The 21,782-nt window shown below is 37.5% G+C and overlaps 1 protein-coding gene across 3 annotated transcripts in view; it reads right to left on the minus strand.

The window, feature by feature from the left end:
• RAB3IP (RAB3A interacting protein) overlaps positions 1-21,782 on the minus strand; it is a 76,282-nt gene that overhangs the window by 28,442 nt on the left and 26,058 nt on the right. For all 3 annotated transcript variants that reach the window (XM_012441351.2, XM_012441350.3, XM_064376994.1), the window contains one exon: positions 3,188-3,283. In XM_012441351.2, coding sequence (XP_012296774.1) covers positions 3,188-3,283 — 96 coding nt within the window. The remainder of the gene's footprint in view (positions 1-3,187; positions 3,284-21,782) is intronic.

Here is a 21,782-nt window from a genome sequence, read left to right on the forward strand (position 1 = left end):
GTAACATATTAAATCACATCCCTGTCACTTAGCATATATAAAACATGTGTACTTATAACTAATGTTTTAATGAGAATAAAGTATTTTTGTACCAGAATAAAAATCTTAAGCATTTTTGTCTTATCTTTTAAAACTTGTATTTATAATATATGTTAACACATTAGTATGTCCATTAGCAAGTGTGTATAATTTATAAATATGTATATATGTTCATATAGAACACTGTCTATATGTGCCTAGCACATAGGGATCTCTCAATAAATATTAGGTATCTTCATCATAATGGAGGTACATGCTCAAATTTTTCTTGTACTGATCAAGCAGAGGATCAAAAAGTTTGGTATCTATTGGTTTAGCTAACAAATGATGGTGGCTTGGAAGGTGATTTGCTCTTTGTCCTAGAGGTAGCATCAAAAGACTTAACTGATCATTTGAGTATGAAATGAAGAAATAAGAGCCCTCAGTGATGACTTCTTTTCTGTGGTTTGAGACAAACAGAAATGCCACTTATGATTTTCACAGTAGGTAAGGCAAGAATCATGAATATGATTACCTGCAATGCTCATTAGCCTCTCTATGCCTCACTTTTCTTCTCAGATAAAATGATAATAATCTGCCCTCTATGCATCATAGTATTGCTGGGAGAGAACTAGACTTATCATAAACACTTACTAAACCGACTTATAAAACATCAGCATCTTAAGACTTTATTCCCCATGTGAGATGTAGACTGCTTTGTAAAGTATTCTTTCAAACTGATCTAATTTTATATTATCTGAAAATTGGAGGTATTAGAAGAAAAACATAACTTTTGAGGTTTGTTAAGTATTTGATACTTTTAAAACTCAACATTGTTACATACAAAGTGTAATTATAAAGGAGATTAGGATAATAAACTCCTAATTCGAATATATATGTCAGGCTTACCAAAAGTGTGCATATTCAGTTTATTCAGAATCATCTTCAATTATTAAAAAGTTATGCACACATACACACACACATATAAAGTGCAAAAAAAGAGTATCTTTTCATAAGACAATAGTTAACAGATCATGAAGGCACAATTAAGACCAAAGAAAAACTTTTAGCACCTTTTTCACAATTCATAATTGGTTCAAATACAATTTTCTTCATTACCAAAATCATCTTTAATCAATGTACTCTGTTTTCCAGAAAGTAGCCACAGTGTCAATACTAACCCAATGGCCACCGCTGGGTTAGAAAAGGTTAGAGACTCCAAACTGTATTTTTCTAGATATGCTTTTTCACTAACTGCACAAACTGCATTTCTGGCCCTTCACATCCTGCTACTAACAAGCAGAAGTTTCCTTCTGTTTTTTCTCCATTTCATGTAACTGAACATACATACATGTACAGATGGGTAAAACTGAGCAGGGCTAAAATTAAATGTAAGTAATCAGGAAATCAAAATTAACATAAACAGCTTAATATATTTGCTTTCTTACCTAGTATCCATATATCACTACAAAATTTTCCTCCAGTCGGACAATATTGGAAGAAAAATCTGTTTCTGTATAACCCTCTATATACAGAAATGTAACAAGTCACATAGCTTCTATTCTATCTCTTTAACTTTCCATTCTTCCTATCCTTAAATTCATTTTCCTCTCATATCTGATGACTAGCTAGTTAAGGAAATAAACAAATTAGTTTTAAAATGTTCATGAAAGAAAATGACCCCAAAAAGACAGAAAAGAAGGCAAAGAGGTATGGTGCAGAGAAAGCACGAAAGGTCCTACATGTCCAAAGACATTCAGTGCAATGTTACTTGTAATGATAAAAGTTGTGCAACAGGCACCTGGTAGATTATGACTATCATTACAATTAGTGATGGTGTAGTAACACTGAAAATGTTATTTAAAAAAACACAAATATTAAATTACAACTATGTAAGTATACGTACCTGAGACTGAAATAGATTATGAATAAATAGTAACAAAAGGTGATGGAATTTCACAAGTTTATTATAATAAAAGTTTTAAGAACAAATCTTTAAGAAAAAAAAATATATATTGTTAAGTGATAATGGCATTAGCCATTCCAGTAACACATCAATGTTTTGTTAAGGAACTTCTAAAGACTCAGGTCTTAACCCAAACAAGACACTTTATGGCAACAGTCCTTATCATGGAAGTATTACCCTCATCTCACCCCCCAGAGATATTTGTAAGCTGTCAAAATGATTAGGGAATATTACTAGCACTTTTTGAGCAAAGCCTATTGTGATGGTTAATAGTATATGTTAACTTGACTGAATCACAAGGTGCTCAAATATGTACTCAAATATTATCCTGAATGTTTCTGGATAAGAACAACATTTACACTGGTAGACTGAATAAAGTAGACTGCCCTCTAGAATGTGGGTGACCCTCATCCAATCAGTTGATGGCCTGAATAGAACAAAAAAGAGTGACCCTCCCCCAAGGAAGAGTTTTTTTTCTGCTTTCAGAGTCAAACTGAAACTTTTGCTCTTCCGAATTCTCACACTTTCAAAGTTGGAATGGAAGTGCACCATCAGCCCTCCTGGGCCTCCAGTTTGCTGACTCCCACTGCAGCTCCCTGAGACTTGCTGGCCTCCATAACAGCAAGAGCCAACTCCCTATAATAATGAGTGCCTCTGTCTCTCTCTCTCCTTCTCTGTATCTCTCTATATATGTATATGAATAGGCTCTGTTTTACACCAAGGACACTAAACATCCTACAATGTCAGTGGCATCCCTATGGAGAAATACTGCTCCAGTTAGGTAGAAATTTTAGTCCTGGTGGCAGGCTGGATATAAAAAGTATGCCTTCATACAAGAAGATGTGCCTTCTAATATTTCTCCAATCATCCCATATAAGATGACTATCTCAAAGAATTTGCCCTCTTAGTTGTACAGTCTTATGTAGTTAATCTAAAGTAGCCCATAAATACTTGGTAAAATAAAAATCAATACTAAAATTTACCTTCTTTCTTTGCACACATACATTTTTTAACAACCGGATAGTGGTAGCCCATAGTTGTTTTGTAAACTCTACATTGCTTAAAGATTTTCTCTTTTGCTTAGAACACTTATAAATATGTATGAAGCTAAGCAAATCTTTTTCAAGATTCCCTCAAAAAAACAATTTTGTCAATATATAAAAGTCAAGATGTTGCTGTTGGCCAAGATGTAAATAGACCAACCTCAAATAGACTAGCTGTGAGTTCTTCCAATTCCTGTCCGAGTTGATCTCGCACTTTTGAAAGCCTCTCACATTCTTCATCTTTTAACTTCAGTTCCTAAGAGAAATTGACAATTTTATTTTGGATCTCCATAGTTTGAAGTTAGGTTCAGCAGACTATATAATCTTTACTAATAAAATATAAAATATGAATACTGTCGCTTCCTACAATGTTCACATTGAAAATATCTCTAGCACCTGCTATGTGAAAGACAATCAGGCAAGTCCAAAATTACAGAAAATCCCAACTAACAAATTAAATTTTCACATTTCTTTCATAAAATATCAAAAATTAAAAATAAATATATATGACAGGTGAAAATAAACAATAAAATGATTTAATTCTTGTTTTAAATTGTTCATGAAAGAAAATGACCCCCAGAAATATGTATTTTGCTATATTTACTTCCATCAAGCAAGAAATTTAATTATGCATATTAATTTCAATAAAAATTCACTTGTTTTCATGTTTACTTTAAAAGCTATTTATTTATAGGTAACTTCATGTACCATACTGCAATTAATCTAAAATATCTATTAGGAGACTATACCTATTAAACAATATAACCAGATATAAATGATGCATATTTGCATTTAAAATCAAGAAAAATGTTAACAAAAATCACATTCTATATTTATATTCAACTCCTCACCAGGTCACATATAGATTCCTTTATTCAGGTATTAAAAACAGGCAATTATGTAGGCTGAAAAGTAGCCTTAAACTAACCTTTCAAAAATAGGGAGGAAAAAAAAAATCTAAGCTTCTTACATATTAGTCACAATTAAATTAATAAAACAACGAGTTAGTGGTGTTATAATTGTAGTGGCAGTATAGTCTTTTAATCCCCCAAAGATAACTCCTAAAAACCAGATATACCAAGAAGGATATGAGACGATCTCAATGAAACTAGGTAAAAGAAAATCCCCAAAATTCTCAGAATATTAAGAGAATTTGGATAAACTGCTCACAATGCATGATCAGTAGCTACACAAAAGCAGCAGGAAATTAAAGCTACAACAGAGGTACCCTACAAAGCAACAAAACCCCAAAATCACTAATATATACTCCACAAGCACAGGACTCTATCCTTGGAGAAAACTGGGAGAGCAAATCTAAGAATAAATGGAAAGAAAGGAAGAGGTTTTCACAGGCTCCAAGTTGCAGGTGAGTGTAAAAACCTGTATAGCCAGTCCTATAGGCAGCAAAGAGGGCTATGAAGCTCTAAACTCTCAAGCATCTTAGGAGTATGTAACAAAGAGCCCTCACCAGAAAGACACAGTCTCACCCTAATGAGAAAAAACTCTGAAATCTCAAACAAAACTGCAGGGCAATGAAGACAGGGAGAAAGAAGGATCAGATATAAAGAGGGAAGGGACTAGCGAAGTTCCAAAGGAAACAGTTCAGAGAAAATACCGTAAAGAGAAAATAAGTATCTTATGATGGGATACTAAACATGTAAAGCTCTCAGAAACAATGTAGAGAAAAATCCTTTTGACCAAGGCTTACCTAAGAGACAAAAGTGGCTACACACACACTACATTAACAACAGAGAAGACAGACTTTGAAATGTAAACTGACAAAGCTATCCCGATTTATTCTTTCACAGGAACCTCTTCCTAACAGTCCAGGGAAATCCACATCATTTAAACACAGGAAACAAAAATATGCAAAGTTATCACAATAGTAAAGTTAAATACAAAGACAAGTCACCTACAAGGGAAAGAAAATAAGATTGGTACTAAATTTCAACAGCAACATTTACATTAGAAAACAATGAAGTAACATTTTTAAGATACTCAAAGGAAAAAATGTGAGCTGAGTATTTTTTTTTTTTTGAGACGGAGTCCCACTCTGTTACCCAGGCTAGAGTGCAGTGATGCGATCTCGGCTCACTGCAAACTCCGCCTCCCGAGTTCAAGTGAGTCTCCTGCCTCAGTCTCCTGAGTAGCTGGGACTACAGGCACACGCCACCATGTCTGGCTAATTTTTTGTATTTTTAGTAGAGATGGGGTTTTGCGATTTTGGGCAGGCTGGTCTCAAACTCCTGACCTCAGGTGATCCTCCCACCTCAGACTCCCAAAGTGCTGGGATTACAGGGATTACACCACGCCCAGCCGATCTGAGTATTTTATATCCAGTCAAGTGTCCTTCAAGTGTACGACCACAAAATCATACCTTCGAGAACTTAGAAAATATCTCTCCTATGAGCTTGCCTGTGTGGACCAGAGAATTTTCAGATTGAAAAAAAAAAAACTGGAGAAGCTGTAACATGATGATGGACTGGGGTAAGAAGAAAATACATCTAACTTTAGAACTACAACTAAAACATGAGAGTATCAAGAGAATAAGAAGACAAGACACAAATTGAGAAAAACTATTTGCAAATGACGTATGTGATAAACTACTGTTATCCAAAATATACAAATAACATTTAAAACTCAACAGTGAGAAAAAAACAACCCAATTAAAAACTGGGCAAATGACCACAACAGACAATTCACCAGAGAAGACAGATACACAGATGACAAATAGTATGAAAAGATGATCAACATCATATCTCACTAAGAAACCACAAATTAAAACAATGAGATACCTACATAAATACTAGAATGGCCAAAACTCAGAACACGAATTAGTGGTGTTGTAAACGTGATGGCAGTATAGTTTTTTAATCCCCCAAAGGGGGATTAAAACTGGTAATACCAAAGGCTAGAGAGAATGTGAACCAAAAGGAACTTTAACTTACTGCTAGTGAAAATGCAAAATGGTAAAGTTACTTTGGAAGATAGTATGGCAATTTCTTACAAAGCTAACCATACTCTTACCATGGGAATCCAGCAATCACACTTCTTGGTATTTGCCTAAATTATTCAAAAACATGTCCACATAGAAACCTGCAAACATACATTTACAGCAGCTTTATTCATTCATAATTGCCCAAACTTAGAAGCAACCAAGATGGCCTTCACTATGTGAATGGTTAAATAAACTGTGGTACATCCAGACAGCAGAATATCATTTTGTGCTAAATGAACTATCAAGCCATGAAAAAACATAAAAGATTAAATGCACATTACTAAGTGAAAGAAGTCAATCTGAAAAGGCTACACACTATATGATTCCAACCATATGACAATCTGGAAAAGGCAAGACTACAGAGACGTTAAAAAGATCAGTGGTTGCCAGGGTTTACGGGGAGAAAGGGATGCGCAGGCAGAGCAGAGGATTTTTAAGTCAGTGAAACTATTCTGTATGATAGTATCATGGTACATTATGCATTTGTCAAAATCCACAGAATGTACAACACCAAGAGTGAACCCTAATGTAAACTATGAACTTTGGAAGACAATGTGTCAATGGAGGTTTATTAATTCTAAGAAATGTACCACTCTGGTAGGAGATGTTAATAGTAGGGGATGCTGTGCATGTGTGGGGACAACAAGTATATGGGGACTCTACTTTCAATTTTGCTGTGAACCTAAAACTGCTCTAAAAAAGCATCAATTTTTTTTAAAATGGAGATGAAACTGACAAAATGTATAAATATGATACAAGCTCAAGGGATATAAAAATAACACATTATTAAAAAAAAAAAAGCTACAAGAAAGATGAAACTAAGTGTACTAACTTAAGTATTACCCTGGAAAAAAAATGAGTCAAAATTTGAAGCTCTCAAATCAACTAGGATAAACCCAAGTACATTTATGAACATAATGACTGGCATTAAGATAATACTTGTAACTAAAATTAAATGATACAAGAAAAGGAAATAAACAATTATTTAGTATTGTTTACGGAAGGAAATAAAGGTAGTATATAAAGAAGTTTTAAGATATATAAATATATATGATTAAAAATAACAAAACAAAAATCAAACCTTCTAAAATACTAACTAAAAAAAAAAGAGAGAGAGATCTAGGAGGAATCAAGCACACTAGTGCCTAGGCAGGAAGTTTCATCTGCCCACTGATAGTGTTCTTGGCAGCAGACCTGAAAGTAACCCTGTAAATTGGCTCCAATCCCTCTGCAACCCAGTCATCGGCCCAGCTTATTACTGTTTGCACAAGGACCCAGAGGAAGATTTAACCATATCCCACAATGCAGGAATGATTTATCTGTCTGAGCCTCCTTGAAGGACCTGCCAGCCTTTGTCCCAAGCAGATCCTAAAGGATCCCACTCCTCGCTCCAGCCCCTCTCACTGCAGTCACGGAAATGTCCTACCTGTGCAGGGAGCTTCTGGGGGAAGTTTGCCTGCCTGGGCTAACTATGGTGGGTTTGCCTGCCTCTGTCTCAAAGCAGTGAAGGAGCACAAACTCAGCTCCAGCCTCTCTCACTGCAGGTAGTAAATTGTCTCGTCCACGTAGGAAACTGCTGTGAAACGTGCACGTGGGTCACAGGGGCAAGCTCGCCAGCCTCCATCCTACAGCAGAGTATAAGGGGACCTAGTCTCAGCTCCAGTTCCTTTTGCTGCAGTTGGGGAACTGTCCTATCTGTGCAGGGAACTGCTGGTAAACACGCATCTGTCTAAGCCAATGGGACAGGATTCCAGGTTCGGGTCCTTGTCCAACTTTTTCACAGGGTACTCCTACCTTGTGTCATCATCAGGTATATCCTGGCTGGAATATCACGTCATCCTGGAAGCCCTCGTGAGACTAGTGGTAAACATGGGCTTAAGGCGCCCTCTACCGCTGAAATGGCTGCAGCACTAACAGGCTTGACAACAGCCAGTCTATGCAGACTTGAATAAATAATTTGCTAATAAGCAGACATCAATGTACATCCACACGAATTAAGAACAATCAGGGAATTATGACTTCACCAAAGAGACAAAATAAGGTGTCAGTAAATGCGTTAATAACAGACCCTAAAAAGATGGAGATGTGTGATCTGTCATAAAATAAAAATCAAACTAGCTGTGTTAAGGAACTTAACAGTGCACTTCAAGAAAATACAGATAAACAATTCAGAAATTTACCAGAAAAATTTAACAGAGACCTTGAAAAAATAATAATAAATATTTACTAGCTGGAAAATGCAGTGAATTCAGTGAAAAATGCAATAGAGAACTTCAACAATAGCCCTGACCAAGCAGAAGAAAGAATGAGAGAGCTCAAAGGTAGGATAAGTGAAAAATATACAGGCAGAGAAGAAAAAAGAAAAAAAGACTAAAGAGGAATGAAGAAAGCTTGCAAGATTATGGGATAGCATCAAAAGAGCAAATGTTCTAGCAACTGGAGTTCAAGAGGATTAAAGACAAAGGGGCAGAAGGCACATCCAAAGAAATAATAACAGAAACTTCAAAACCTGGAGAAAGATAAAATCCAGGTAAAGGAAAGTCAAAGATCACTAATCATATTCAACTTAAATAAGACAATCCCAAGGCATATTATAATCAAGCTCTCAAAGATGAACGACAAGGAGAAGACTCTGAAAGCAGCAAGAGAAAAGAAGAAGTTAACATATAAAAGAATTCCAATATGCCTGGCAACATACTTCTCCGCAGGAAACTTGCAGGCCAGGAGGAATTAGGAGAATATATTCAGAGAGCTGAAGGAAAAAGCAAACAAACAAAAACATCAAGAACACTGTACCCAGCAAAGCCATCTTTCAGAAATGAAGATTAAAAGTTTCCCAGAAAAACAAATGCTGAAGGTATTCAATACCATCAGACCTGTCTTACAAGAAATGCTAAAGGGAGTTTTTCAGTCTGAAAGAAAAGAATGCTAACATGTAACAAAGAAACTTCAAAAGGTATAAAAATCACTGGCACAGTAAATACACAGACAAATTCAGAACACTCTAATATTGTAATAGTGGCATATAAAACACTCCTATCTTTAGTATTAAGACTAAAAGACAAAACTATTAAAAACAATAACTACAATACTTTGTTAACAGACAATATACAAAGATATAAATTGTAACATCAAAAATTCAAAATGTGGGAAAAGAATAAAGTGTACATTTTCTTTCTTTTCTTTGACATCAAAATTAAGTTGTTGGCAGTTTAAAATAACTGGTTATGTTTTTTATAAGCCTCATGGTGACCACAAAGCAAAATCCTACAATAGATACACTAAAAGTACGCAAGGCATCAAAACATATTACTAGGGAAAATCACTTAACCACAAAGGAAGACAGTTAAAAGAGGAAGGAAGGATTTACAAAACAACTATAAAAGAAGTACCAGAATTGCAGTAGTCTTTACTTATTAATAATTATCTTGAATGTAAATAGATTAAAATATCCAATAAGAGACAGAGTGAATGAATGAATTAAAAGACAAGACCCAACTCTATGCTGCCCACAAGAGATTCAAATCCTCTGTAAGGACATACAGAGACTGAAAGGGAAGACATTCAATGCAAATAGAAAAACAAAAGAAAAGCAGGAGGAGCTACCTTACTTATATTAGATAAAATAGACTTTAAGCCAAAACCCGTAAAAAGAAACAAGAGTATTATGTAATGAAAGGGGGGCCAATAAATAGGATATAAAAATTGGAGCACCCAAATACATAAATATTAATAGACCTAAAAGAATAGTCTGTCATACAATAACAGTAAGGGAATTCAGCACTCACTCCCAAAAACTGAAACAACTCAATGGCAAAAATACAAATAACATAATTTTAAAATGGGCAAAAGACCTGAATAAACATCTCTCAAAAGAAGATATACAAATGGCCAATAGGTATATAAAAAAATGCTCAACATCATTAATAATTAAGGGAATGGAAATTAAAACCACCATGAGTTACCAGCTCAACCCAGTTAGAATGGGTCTCATCAAAATGACAAAAAACAACAAACACTGAGGAGGATGTGGAGAAAGGGAAATTTTATACAGTATTGGTGGTACTATTAATTAGTACAGCCATTACAGACAACATTATGGAGATTACCCAAAAAATTAAAAATTGAATTATAATGTCCAACAATTCAATTACTGGGAATAAAATCCACAGAAAATAAAATCAGTATATCAAAGAGACAGCTGCACTCCCAAGTTTACTGCAGCACTATTCTCAATAGCTAAGACATGGAATCAACCTAAGTGTCTATCAGTGAATGAACATTTTTTTTTTTTGAGACAGGGTCTCACTCTGTAACCCAGACTGGAGTGCAGTGACATGATCACAGTTCACTGCAGCCTCAACCACACAGACTCAAGCAATCCTCCCACCTCAACTTTCCAAGTAGCTGGGACCACAGGCCTGCACCACCATGTCTGGCTAATTTATTTTTTGCAGAAATGGGGTCTCGCTATGTTACCTAGGCTGGTCTCAAATGCCCATGCTCAAGCAATCCTCCCACTTTGGCCTTCCAAAGTGCTAGGATTACAAGCATGAGCCACCAGACCTGGCTGGAGTATTTTAAATGCGATATACATACACAATGGAATACTATTCAGCCATAAACAAGAATGAAATCCTGTCATTTGTGACTAAATGGATAAGTCTAGAGGACATTATGTTAAGTGAAATAAGCCAAGTACAGAAGGACAAATATTGCATGATCTCACTCATATGTGGAATCTAAAAAATTTGACCTCATAGAAATAGAGCATAGAATAGTGGTTATCAAAAGCTGGGAAGAGTAGGGAGAAGTAGAATGGGGAGAGATTCGTAAACAGATAAAAAGTTACAGTACGGGAGAAATAAGTTCTGGTGTTTTACTGAACAGCAGGGTGAATAGTTAATGATAATGTATTGTATACTGTGAAATAGCTAGAAGAGATTTTTAATGTCTTATCATAAAGAATAAATATTTGAAGTGATGGCAATGCTAATTACTCTGATTTGATCATTATACAATGTATGTGCATATATATGTGTATGTAGATATATACATGTATGTAGATATGAACACACACACACACCACTGTGTCACATAAATATATACAATTACTATCTGTCAGTTAAAAATCACACTTTTTTAAAATGGTAACTTGGACATTATGGCTAGGTTAAAAAAAAACTGGAAAAAGACAAAACTAATCACTGCAATATTTTAAGCATGAGGTATGGATTCAGAGTGGTAATACTGGAGAAAAAACATTTGAGAGACACAGCCCTCTGTGTACACAGGTTCTGCATCAGCAGGGTCCACATCAGCATATTCACTAAACCACAGATCAAAATAGAGAAAAAACAATAAAAACACAAATTTGTATAAAACAATACAGTATAACAACTATTTACACAGCATTTATATTGTATTAGGTATTGTAAGTAACGTAGAGATTGATTTAAAGTATACAGGAGAATGTGCATAGGTTATATGCAAATACTACGCAATTGAGGATCTATCGATTTTGGTATTCCTGACAGGGTCGGGGGGTGGGTTTGGGGGGCTGGAACAAAACCCCCCATGGATATCAAGGGATGAGTATACTTAGAACACAGAAGACTATGAGGACTCTATAATCAAGTGTATTTCATCAAATTCAAGACTTCATCATTTTTTTAGAAAAACATTTTGGACATCAAAAATATACTACTGATGAATCTGTATCTTCTTTTTTTCCAATTGGAATTTTTATTTTAAACTTATAAGAAGACTCTTTAAAACTGGTGAAGATACAGACTTTTATCATATGTAACTGTGCTTTTTTTGTGCCCTTCTGTTTTGATGTCATATCACAGTGAAGATATGAAGATATTTAACCCGGTAATTAAAATCACAAATATGGAACCCAGCTCACATAATTCAATTAAATTTATAATACAGCTATGACAAGTTCACACACAAGAAGGCAATGACAAATGTCACGATTAATGTCTAGCTGGCTGAAATTTTAAGACCTATATTGATTTCAGAGATGTCAGTTGAAAAAAATGCACAACTCAGAATGAATGAAAGAAACATCACCATAAAATACATGCTGCTTCTCCCCAACTAGTAAACTCCTTAAAGAGAGAGTCATATCTATATTATTTCTTCCCCCTACACAACCTAGTATAATGCTCTGAGTACTTTGGTTATTCAATAAATATTTGCTTTTGGTTTTCTGCTTCCCCAAGATGGTGATTAGAGGATTTGAGGATGCTTCAGCCACTTGGAAATCACAAGATAGGGCATAAAGAGAAAAGAGCAATCCACCAGAATCATAAAAGACACCCCAGATCCCAAGGAGGAGAATGCTGACAAACAGCCCCCATGATAGTGTCTGGCTGATAAAAGTGAGTGAAGCCCGAGTATATGAGAGGCAGAGAACTTCCCTCTGGGATTCATCTGTCCACTGGGGTCCCAAGCTATCCTGGCTGAAGGAGAGCACTTTATTTCTCCCAATCCCTAGAGTTAACTTGGGGAGAGGCTTGGAGATGCTATGAGGAAAGGACACTGGGGAAAGCTGCAGACATTTTCCCAAACCCAGGACAAAGAGCAGAATACCATTTTTAATCTGGGCATGTATTAGTCTGTTTTCATGTTGCTGATAAAGACATATCTAAGACTGGGCAGTTTACAAAGGAAAGAGGTTTAATGGACTTACAGTTCCACATTGCTGGAGGCGGGGTGGGTAGGCTCACAATCATGCCAGAAGGTAAAAGACACATCTCACATGGCGGCAGACAAGAGAAAAGAGATTGTGAAGAGAAACTCTCCCTTATAAAATCATCACATCGATTTTTATTTGAGAGGTGGCTGGCAAGATGGCCGAAGAGGAACAGCTCCGGTCTGCAGCTCCCAGCAAGATCAACGCAGAAGGCGGGTGATTTCTGCATTTCCAACTGAGGTACCACGCTCATCTCATTGGGACTGGTTAGAGAGTGAGTGCAGCCCATACAGGGTGAGCCAAAGCAGGGTGGGGCATTGCCTCACCCAGGAAGCGCAAGGGGTCAAGGAACTCCCTCCTCTACCCCAGGGAAGCCATAAAGGACTATGCCATGAGGAAAAATGCACTATGGCCCAGACACTACGCTTTTCCCACGGTCTTCACAACCTCCAGACCAGGAGATTCCCTCAAGTGCCTACACCACCAGGGCCCAGGGTTTCAAGCACGAAACTGGGCAGCCCTTTGGGCAGACACTGAGATAGCTGCAGGAGTTTTTCTTCGTACCCCAGTGGCACGTGGAATGCCAGTGAAACAGAACTGTTCACTCCCCTGGAAAAGGTGCTGAAGCCAGGAACCCAAGTGGTCTAGCTCAGCAGATCCCACCCCTCATGGAGCCCAGCAAGGAAAGATCCACTGGCTTGAAATTCTCCCTGCCAGCGTAGCAGTCTGAAGCTGACCTGGGATACTCAAGCTTGGTGGGGGAAGGGGCGTCTGCCATTACTGAGGCTTGAGTAGGGTTTTCCCCTCAGTGTAAACAAAGTTGCAAACAGAGTTGCCAGGAAGTCTGAACTGGGCAGAACCCACCACAGCTTGGCAAAGCCACTGTAGCCACACTGCCTCTTTAGATTCCTCCCCTCTGAGTAAAGCATCTCTAAAAGAAAGGCAGCAGCCCCAGTCAGGGGCTTATAGATCAAACTCCCATCTACCTGGGACAGAGCACCTAGGAGAAGGAGCAGCTGTGGGCGTAGCTTCAACAAACTTAAATGTTCCTGCCTGCTGGCTCTGAAGAGAAGGATCTTTTCCTCTGAAGGATCTCCCAGCACGGCACTGGATTTCTGCTAAGGACAGACTGCTTCCTCAAGTGGGTCCCTGACCCTCGTGCCTCCTGACTGGGAGACACCTAGAAGCAGGGGTCAATAGACACCTCATACAGGAGAGCTCCGGCTGGCATCTGGTGAGCTCCCCTCTGGGATGAAGCTTCCAGAGGAAGGCAGCAATCATTGCTGTTCTGCATGCAGGCTCCACTGGTGATACAGGCAAAGAGGGTCTGGAGTGGACCTCCAGAAAACTCCAGCAGACCTGCAGCAGAGGGGCCTGTTAGAAGGAAAACTAACAAACAAAAAGGAACAGCATCAACATCAACCAAAAGGAGGGCCACACAGAAACTACATCCGAAGCTCACCAACATCAAAGACCAAAGGTAGATAAATCCACAAAGATGAGGAAAAAGCCAATGTAAAAACGCTGAAAATTCCAAAAACCAGAATGCCTCTTCTCCTCCAAAGGATCACAACTCTGCAACAGCAAGGAAACAAAACTGGATGGAGAATGAGTTTGACAAATTGACAGAAGTAGGCTTCAGAAGGTGGATAATAAAAAACTCCTCCAAGTTAAAGTAGCATGTTCTAACCCAACACAAAGAAGCTAAGATCTCGAAAAAAGGTTAGACGAATTGCTAACTAGAATAACCAATTTAGAGAAGAACATAAATGACCTGATGGAGCTGAAAAACACAGCACGAGAACTTCGTGAAGCATACACAAGATTCAATAGCCAAATCCATCAAGCAGAAGAAAGGATATCAGAGACTAAAGATTAACTCGATGAAATAAACCGTGAAGACAACATTAGAGAAAAAAGAATGAAAAGTAATGAACAAAGTCTACAACAAATATAGGACTATGTGAAGAGGCCAAACCTATGTCTGATTGGTGTACCTGAAAGTGACAGGGAGAATGGAACCAAGTTGGAAAACACTCTTTAGGGTATTATCCAGAATTTCCCCAACCTAGCAAGACAGGCCAACATTCAAATTCAGGAAACACAGAGAACACCACAAAGATACTCCTCAAGAAGAGCAACCCCAAGACACATAGTCTTGAGATTCACCAAGGTTGAAATGAAGGAAAAAATGTTAAGGGCAGCCACAGAGAAAGGTCATGTAACCCACAGAGGAAAGTCCATTAGACTAACAGTGAATCTCTTAGCAGAAACCCTATAAGCCAGAAGAGAGTGGGGGCCAATATTCAAAATTTTTAAAGAAAAGAATTTTCAACCCAGAATTTCATATCCAACCAACCAAACCTTCATAAGTGAAGGAGAAATAAAATCCTTTACAGACAAGCAAATGGTGAGAGATTTTGTCACCACCAGGCCTGCCTTACAAGAGCTCCTGAAGGAAGCACTAAATATGGAAAGAAAAAACTGGTACCAGCCACTGCAAAAACATACCGAATTGTAAAGACCACTGACACTATGAAGAAACTGCATCAACTAATAGGCAAAATAACTAGCATCATCATGACAGGATCAAATTCACACATAATATTAACCTTAAATGTAAACAGGCTAAATGCCCCAATTAAAAGACACAGACTGGCAAATTGGATAGAGTCAAGACCCATTTGGTACGCTGTATTCAGGAGACCCATTTCATGTGCAAAGACGTAAATAGGCTCAAAATAAAGGGATAGAGGAATATTTACCAAGCAAACGAAAAGAAAAAAAAAAAAAAGCAGGAGTTGGAATCCTAGTCTCTGATAAAACAGACTTTAATTCAACAAAGATCAAAAAAGACAAAGAAGGGCATTATATAACGGTAAAAGGATCAATACAACAGGAAGATCTAACTATCCTAAATATATATGCACCCAATACAGGAGTACCAAGATTCATAAAGCAAGTTCTTAGAGACCTACAAAGAGACTTAGACTCCCACACAATAATTGTGGGAGACTTTAACACCCCATTGTCAATATTACACAGAACAACGAGACAGAAAATTAACAAGGATATTCAGGACTTGAACTCAGCTCTGGACCAAGCAGACCTAATAGACATCTACAGAATTCTCCACCCCCAACTGACAGAATATACATTCTTCTCAGCACCACATTGCACTTATCTAAAATTGACCACATAATTGGAAGTAAAACACTCCTCAGCAAATGCAAAGAATGGAAATCATAACAAACAGTTTCTCAGACCACAATGCAATCAAATTAGAACACAGTATTAAGAAACTCACTCAAAACCACACAACTATATGGAAACTCAACAACCTGCTCCTGAATGACTACTGGGTAAATAACAAAATTAAGGCAGAAACAAATAAGTTCTTTGAAACCAATAAGAACAAAGACACAACGTACAAGAAACTCTGGTACACAGCCAAAGCAGTAGAGGAAAATTTATAGCACTAAATGGCCACAAGAGAAAGCAGGAAAGATCTAAAATCAACAACCTAACATCACAATTAAAAGAACTAGAGAAGCAAGAGCAAACAATTCAAAAGCTAGCAGAAGACAAGAAATAACTAAGATCAGAGCAGAACTGAATGAAATAGAGACACGGAAGACCCTTCAAAAAATCAATGAATCCAGGAGCTGGTTTTTTGAAAAGATCAACAAAACAGACAGACTGCTAGCCAGACTAATGAAGAACAAAAGAGGCTGAGCACAGTGGCTCATACCTGCAATTCCAGCATTTTGGGAGGCTGAGGTGGGTGGAGCATGAGGTCACAAGTTTGAGATCACCCTGGCTAAGATGGTGAAACCCTGTCTCTACTAAAAACACACACACGAAAGCATTAGGCAGGCACGGTGATGACCACCTGTAATCCTAGCTACTCGGGAGGCCGAGGCAGGAGAGCAAGACTCCATTTAAAAAAAAGAAGAAGAAGAAAAGAAGGATCAAAAATGATAAAGGGGATATCACCAGTGATCCCACAGAAATACAGACTACCATCAGAGAATACTATAAACACTTCTACAGAAATAAACTTGAAAATCTAGAAGAAAGGGATAAATTCCTAGACATATACACCCTCTCAAGACTAAATCAGGAAGAAGTCAAATCCCTGAATAGACCAATAAGAAGTTCTGAAATTGAGGCAGTAATTAACTAGCCTACCAACCAAAAAAGGCCCAGGACCAGACAGATTCACAGCCGAATTCTACCAGAGGTACAAAGAGGAGCTGGTACCAATCCTTCTGAAACTACTGCAGACAATGAAAAAGAGGGAATCCTCCCTAACTGATTTTATGAGACCTATATCATCCTAATACCAAAACCTGACAGAGACACAGCAAAAAATAAAAATTTCAGGCCAATATCCTTGATGAACACTGATGCAAAAATCCTCAATAAAATACTGGCAAACTGAATCTAACAGCACATCAAAAAGCTTATCCACTCAAGCCTGTAATCCCAGCACTTTGGGAGGCTGAGGCAGGTGGATCACGAGGTCAAGAGATCGAAACCATCCTGGTCAACATGGTGAAACCCCGTCTCTACTAAAAATACAAAAAATTAGCTGGGCATGGTGGCGCGTGCCTGTAATCCCAGCTACTCAGGAGGCTGAGGCAGGAGAATTGCCTGAACCCAGGAGGCGGAGGTTGCGGTGAGCCGAGATCGCGCCATTGCACTCCAGCCTGGGTAACAAGAGGGAAACTCCAGCTCAAAAAAAAAAAAAAAAAAAAAAAAAGCTTATCCACCATGATCAAGATGGCTTCATCCCTGGGATGCAAGGCTGGTTCAAGATAACGTAAATTAATAAATGTAATCCATCACATAAACTGAACCAATGACAACAAACACATGATTATCTCAATAGATGCAGAAAAGGCCTTTCATAAAATTCAACACCACTTCATGCTAAAAACTCTCAATAAACTAGGTATTGACTGAACGAATCTCAAAATAACAAGAGCTATATATGACAAACCCACAGCCAATATCATACTGAATGGGCAAAAACCGGAAGCATTCCCTTTGAAAACCGGCACAAGACAAGGATGCCCTCTCTCACCATTTCTATTCAACAGAGTACTGGAAGTTCTGACCAGGGCAATAAGGCAAGAGAAAGAAATAAAGGGCATTCAATTAGGAAGACAGGAAGTCAAACTGTCTCTGTTTGCAGATGACATGACTGTATATTTAAAAAGCCCAAGCCAGTAAGTAACCTCAGCAAAGTCTCAGGATACAAAATCAACGTGCAGAAAGCACAAGCATTCCTATACACCAGTAAGAGACAAACAGAGCGCCAACTCGTGAGTGAACTCCCATTCACAGTTGCTACAAAGAGAATAAAATACCTAGGAATACAATTTATAAGGAATGTAAAGGACCTCTTCAAGGAGAACTATAAACCACTGCTCGAGGAAATAATAGAGGACACCAATAATGGAAAAACATTGTATGCTCATGAATAGGAAGAATCAATATCATGAAAATGGCCATACTGCCCAAAGTAATTTATAGATTCAATGCTATCCCCATCAAGTTACCACTGATTTTCTTCACAGAATTGGAAAAAAACTACTTTACATTTCATATGGAACCAAAACAGAGCTTACACAGCCAAGACAATGTGAGGTAAAAAAGAACAAAGCTGGAGGTATCATGCTACCTAACTTCAAACTATACTACAAGGCCACAGTAACCAAAACAGCATGGTACTGGTGCCAAAACAGATACATAGACCGATAGAACAGAATAGAGGCCTCAGAAATAACACCACACATCCACGACCATCTGATCTTTGACAAACCCTGACAAAAATAAGCAATGGGGAAAGGATTCCCTATTTGATAAATGGTGTTGGGAAAACTGGTTGGCCATATGCAGAAAGCTGAAACTGGATCCCTTCCTTACACCTTACATAAAAAAGACTTAAAACCATAAAAACCCCAGAAGAATACCTAGGCAATATCATTCAGGACATAGGCATGGGCAAAGACTTCATGACTAAAACACCAAAAGCAATGGCAACAAAAGCCAAAATGACAAGTGGGATCTAATTAAACTAAACAGCTTCTGCACAGCAAAAGAAACTATCATCAGAGGGAACAGGCAACATACAGAATGTGAGAAAATTTCTACTATCTATCTATCTGACAAAGGGCTAATATCCAGAATCCATAAAGAACTTAAACAAATTTACAAGAAAAAAACAACCCCATCAAAAAGTGGGCAAAGGATATGAACAGACACCTCTCAAAAGAAGACATATATGCAGCCAAAAAATATATGAAAAAAGACTCATCATCAATGGTCATTAGAGAAATGCAAATCAAACCCACATTGAGATACCATCTCATGCTAGTTAGAATAGCAATCATTAAAAAGTCAGGAAACAACAGATGCTAGAGAGGATGTGGAGAAATAAGAATGCTTTTACATTGTTGGTGGGAGTGTAAATTAGTTCAACTATTGTGGAAGACAGTGTGGCGATTCCTCAAGAATGTAGAACCAGAAATACCATTTGACGCAGCAATCCCATTACTGAGTATATACCCAAAGGATTATAAATCATTCTACTATAAAGACACATGCACACATATGTTTACCACAGCACTGTTCACAATAGCAAAGACTTGGAACCAACCCAAATGCCCATCAATGATAGACTGGATAAAAAAAAGTGGCATATATACACCACGGAATACCATGCAGCCATAAAAAAGAATGAGTTCATGTCCTTTGCAGGGACATGAAGCTGGACACCATCATTCTCAGCAAACTAACAGGAACAGAAAACCAAACACCGCATGTTCTCATTCATAAACAGAAGTTGAACAATGAGAACACATGGACACAGGAAGGAGAACATCACACCAGGACCTGTGGGGGGTGGGTAGGGGGCTAGGAGAGGGATAGCATTAGGAGAAATACCTAATGTAGATGACGGGTTGATAGGTACAGCAAACCACCATGGCATGTGTATACCTATGTAACAAACCTGCACGTTCTGCATATGTATCTCGGAACTTAACATTCTTAAAAAATCAGATCTCGTGAGATTTATTCACTATCACAAGAATAGCATGGGAAAGACGTGCCCCATGATTCAATTAAGATGGCAGATTTAAATCAAACTATATCATTATCCATTAAATGTAAATGTAAATGGTCTAAACACCAATTAAAAGACAGAGATCATTACAAAGGATAAAAAACAAGACCTAACTATACACTGTCTACAATAAACTCATATCAAATAGGAAGACACAGTTAACCTAGTAAGTAAAAAGGATAGAAAATGGTCTCTTTTAAGATAGTAAGACTAAAGAAAATGGCTGTTGACATAGTTTTGATTAACAAGTTGTCACAATTCAGGAAATATTTTTATATTCAAGAGTCCTTTTCAAGCCTTGAGATCTAAGTAAATATTAATACTACCTTATACTCTTCATAATAAAAGTCACCATATGTGTTCACACATCATCATTTCAACTATCTCAGCAGTATCTCTAAATACAGCAAATTAAAGATTTCAAAAGAAATTCTCAAGTGAGATAAGAGATTAGCAATCTGTTCTGATCAATAAATAACCATAATGTTCTTAAAGATATACATACTCAAAATGTTACCTCTACATAATGTGTGATTTTACTAAAATACCGTCTATTAAGACAACAAGTCTGAGCCAGATGACAGAAACAAAACGTAACCACACCTTATCACATCCCTTTTCTTTGCAAAGGAACTGAGGATTAAAAAAATGAATATATTACACTCATGAGAGACAAGTATGCTAGGGAAAGAGTGGAAATACATGGTTGCGAAATGTCACACTATGCTGGAAATTACACCTGTAGAATGTGTGCCCTATCTTCTCAATTTTCTAAATGTGAACTGGTATTTCACCTAGGTTGTCAGGTTTATATATGCAGTGTTTCATATCATTCCATTATACTTTTGATCTCTGTGACACCCTGCATTTCACTCCTGCTACTGATAGTTTTCTTTTTATCAGTCTAGCTAAAGGTCTGTCAATTTTATTAATATTCTTAAAGAATCAACATTTTGTTTCACTCATTTTCTGTTACTTTTCTGTTACCAATTTCATTGATTTTTGCTCTTATCTTTTTTTTTTTTTTTTTTTGAGATGAAGTTTCGCTCGTTACCCAGGCTGGAGTGCAATGGCGCAATCTCGGCTCACCGCAACTTCCGCCTCCTGAGTTCAAGCAATTCTCCTGCCTCAGCCTCCTGAGTAGCTGGGACTACAGGCACGCCACCACACACTCTATTTTTAGTAGAGACGGGGTTTCATCTTGTTGACCAGGATGGTCTCGATCTCTTGACCTCGTGACACCCGCCTTGGCCTCCCAAAGTGCTGGGATTATAGGCGTGAGCCACCACGCCCGGCCTGCTCTTTATTGTTTCCTTCCTTCTACTTGCTCTGGTTTTATTTTGCTATTGTTTTTATAGGTGTTTTTTTTTTTTTTTTTTTTTTGAGACAGAGTTTCGCTCTTGTTACCCAGGCTGGAGTGCAATGGCGCGATCTCGGCTCACCGCAACCTCCGCCTCCTGGGTTCAGGCAATTCTCCTGTCTCAGTCTCCTTCTTTTTATATGTTTTTAAAGTGGAAGCTTAGATTGTCCATTTGAGACTTTTCCTGTTTTCTTTTTTTTTTTTTTTTTAAAGAAAGAAAAAAAAGAATGAAGAAGAGGAAGAAAAAGGAAGAGAAAGAGAGAGAGAGAATGGGAGTATTGCTTTCTTGCCCAGGCTAGAATGCAATTTAGTAATGGGTATTGAAAACCACTTTTATATCAATACTTATATTTAATGATGTAGACAGGAAGGAATAAGGGAAGAAAATAACAAACAAGCAGCTAACCAATATTTCATTTAAACCTACGAAATGCTATGCGATTACTGAGGAGTGATTTACTTCCAATTATGTAGTCATCCTGTTTTCTAATGTATGTATTTCATACAATAAATTTCCCTCTGAAATTTAACTGCAGACTCAGAAAAAGAATAAGATATG

The sequence above is a fragment of the Aotus nancymaae genome, unplaced genomic scaffold (genome assembly GCF_030222135.1).
Source record: "Aotus nancymaae isolate 86718 unplaced genomic scaffold, 86718_ANA_hifiasm-v0.15.2.pri h1tg000016l, whole genome shotgun sequence".
NCBI lineage: Eukaryota > Metazoa > Chordata > Mammalia > Primates > Aotidae > Aotus > Aotus nancymaae.